Source organism: Nicotiana sylvestris, chromosome 3 (assembly GCF_000393655.2).
Source record: "Nicotiana sylvestris chromosome 3, ASM39365v2, whole genome shotgun sequence".
In the NCBI taxonomy this organism is placed as follows: Eukaryota; Viridiplantae; Streptophyta; class Magnoliopsida; order Solanales; family Solanaceae; genus Nicotiana; species Nicotiana sylvestris.
The window spans coordinates 204,833,990-204,835,702 of NC_091059.1; the positions used below are offsets into that span (position 1 = coordinate 204,833,990).

General features: G+C 37.7%; 1 protein-coding gene across 1 annotated transcript; it reads left to right on the top strand.

Moving 5' to 3' along the window:
• The first annotated feature begins 868 nt into the window (after positions 1-868).
• On the top strand, positions 869-1,252 carry LOC138888597 (uncharacterized). The gene has a single exon (XM_070170489.1). The coding sequence runs from the start codon at positions 869-871 to the stop codon at positions 1,250-1,252; it is 384 nt and encodes a 127-aa protein (XP_070026590.1).
• Positions 1,253-1,713: the final 461 nt, after the last annotated feature.

A 1,713-nucleotide genomic window follows, 5' to 3' on the forward strand; every position in this document is an offset into this window, starting at 1 on the left:
TGATAGAAGGCCCTCTTACTCAAAATGACATAATTTCCAAAGTAGACACCATCTACAACTCAGGGAACTGGGATCTCTCCCCCATCTCTGTAAATCTAACCCCCAAGTATCTCTAACCTGATCAGTTCTGTCTTCATTCCTCTAAACCATACCAAGGAAGACAAGCTAATCTGGGGACTGACTCCTAGTGGTTCCTTCTCTAGTAGCTCTTCCTATACTTTCCTTAGCAAAACAAACAACAATGTTGAAATGGAGGAGGAAGGGAACTTTAATTGGATATGGAAATTACAAGCACCCAACAAATCAAGAACTTCATCTGGCTCTTTACCCACAAAAGATTACCTACTGGAGGATACCTTCACAGAATTGGGGTTAACTGTAACCCACAATGCTGCTTCTGCTAGAGTTTTGAACAAACAAGTGACCACATCTTCTTTGAATACATTAATGCAGCCCAGTTCTGGTAGGAATTGCTATCTAGGGCCTTTATTGAGAATAGGCAACAGAACCCCATTTTTTCATCTTAACAATGGATTTTAACTTGGAATAAACTTAGAAACACACCCTTTAATGAACACATTCCTTGGGAAAACATCCTTCCCTTTTGTTTCTGGCATATCTTGCTATGCAAAAACCACAACTTGTTCAACAATAAAAAGATAGAATCAACATTACCAACACCATCTCTAAAGCAACTGAATACTTAATTTGGTAAAAAATACCACCATAAAAAAACATTCCAAATCACTATAAAATGGGAGCTCCCAAGAAGATGGTTCTTTAAGCTGAATACAGATGGGGCCGTAGGGGTAACCCGAGCATATGAGGAATAGGTAGAGTATTCAAAAATCACAACGAGGATTAGATTATGGGGTATATAGAGAATATACCACTTACAACCAACACTTTGGCTGAACTGAAAGCTCTCCTAAAAGGACTGCAACTTGCTGAACAAAATGGTTGGGTCCCTTTGGACATCAACACCGATTCGGCAGAAATAATACAAATGCTACTTACAGGTAACCTAATATATGATCCTACGATTTGTGAATGCAGGTTGTTAATGCAAAGGATGGACAGGGTTGTGGTGAGGCACACGTACAAGGAGCAGAATAGGGTGGCAGATGCAATAGCAAAAGAGGCAGCAAAGCCAACTCTTTTGGGTAGATCCAGCTTACTAGCAGTTCCTCCGATGTTTGTAAATGATTTATTTTGGGCAGATATCCTAGAAACTGAAGTTGTTAGGTTTTGACATGTGATATTGACACTGTATCTCAAAACATCACACTGTTGGGGGAACTATAGTACCCCGATAATGACAATACTCTGTAATGTACATTTTGTTTAGTAGTTATACAAATATCCACCCCCTTTTAACCCCCAAAAAACTTATCAAGTGTATTTAATGTTTTTCTTTCACAATCATATTAGCTCTTACAGAGCCTTAATATCATAATATTATTTACTTAAAATTTTATGTAAATATAACTTTTATCACTATTAAATTTATTATTATCGCTAACCATCACCACCACCCATCTCTAATATGCTATTATTATCTATTTATACAAATGTCAACCACTGCCCGCTAATCACTAACCTTCACCGTACAACTATCACGTGTAACTACCATCACAAACAATCACCTTTGCCACCAGTCATCCATAATTAATTACCATTTCCAACCACCTCTAATGTAGTCATCATCATCAA

Coding starts and splice junctions, on each gene's coding strand:
- LOC138888597 (XM_070170489.1), top strand. CDS start 869: ATGGGGTATATAGAGAATATACCACTTACAACCAACACTTTGGCTGAA.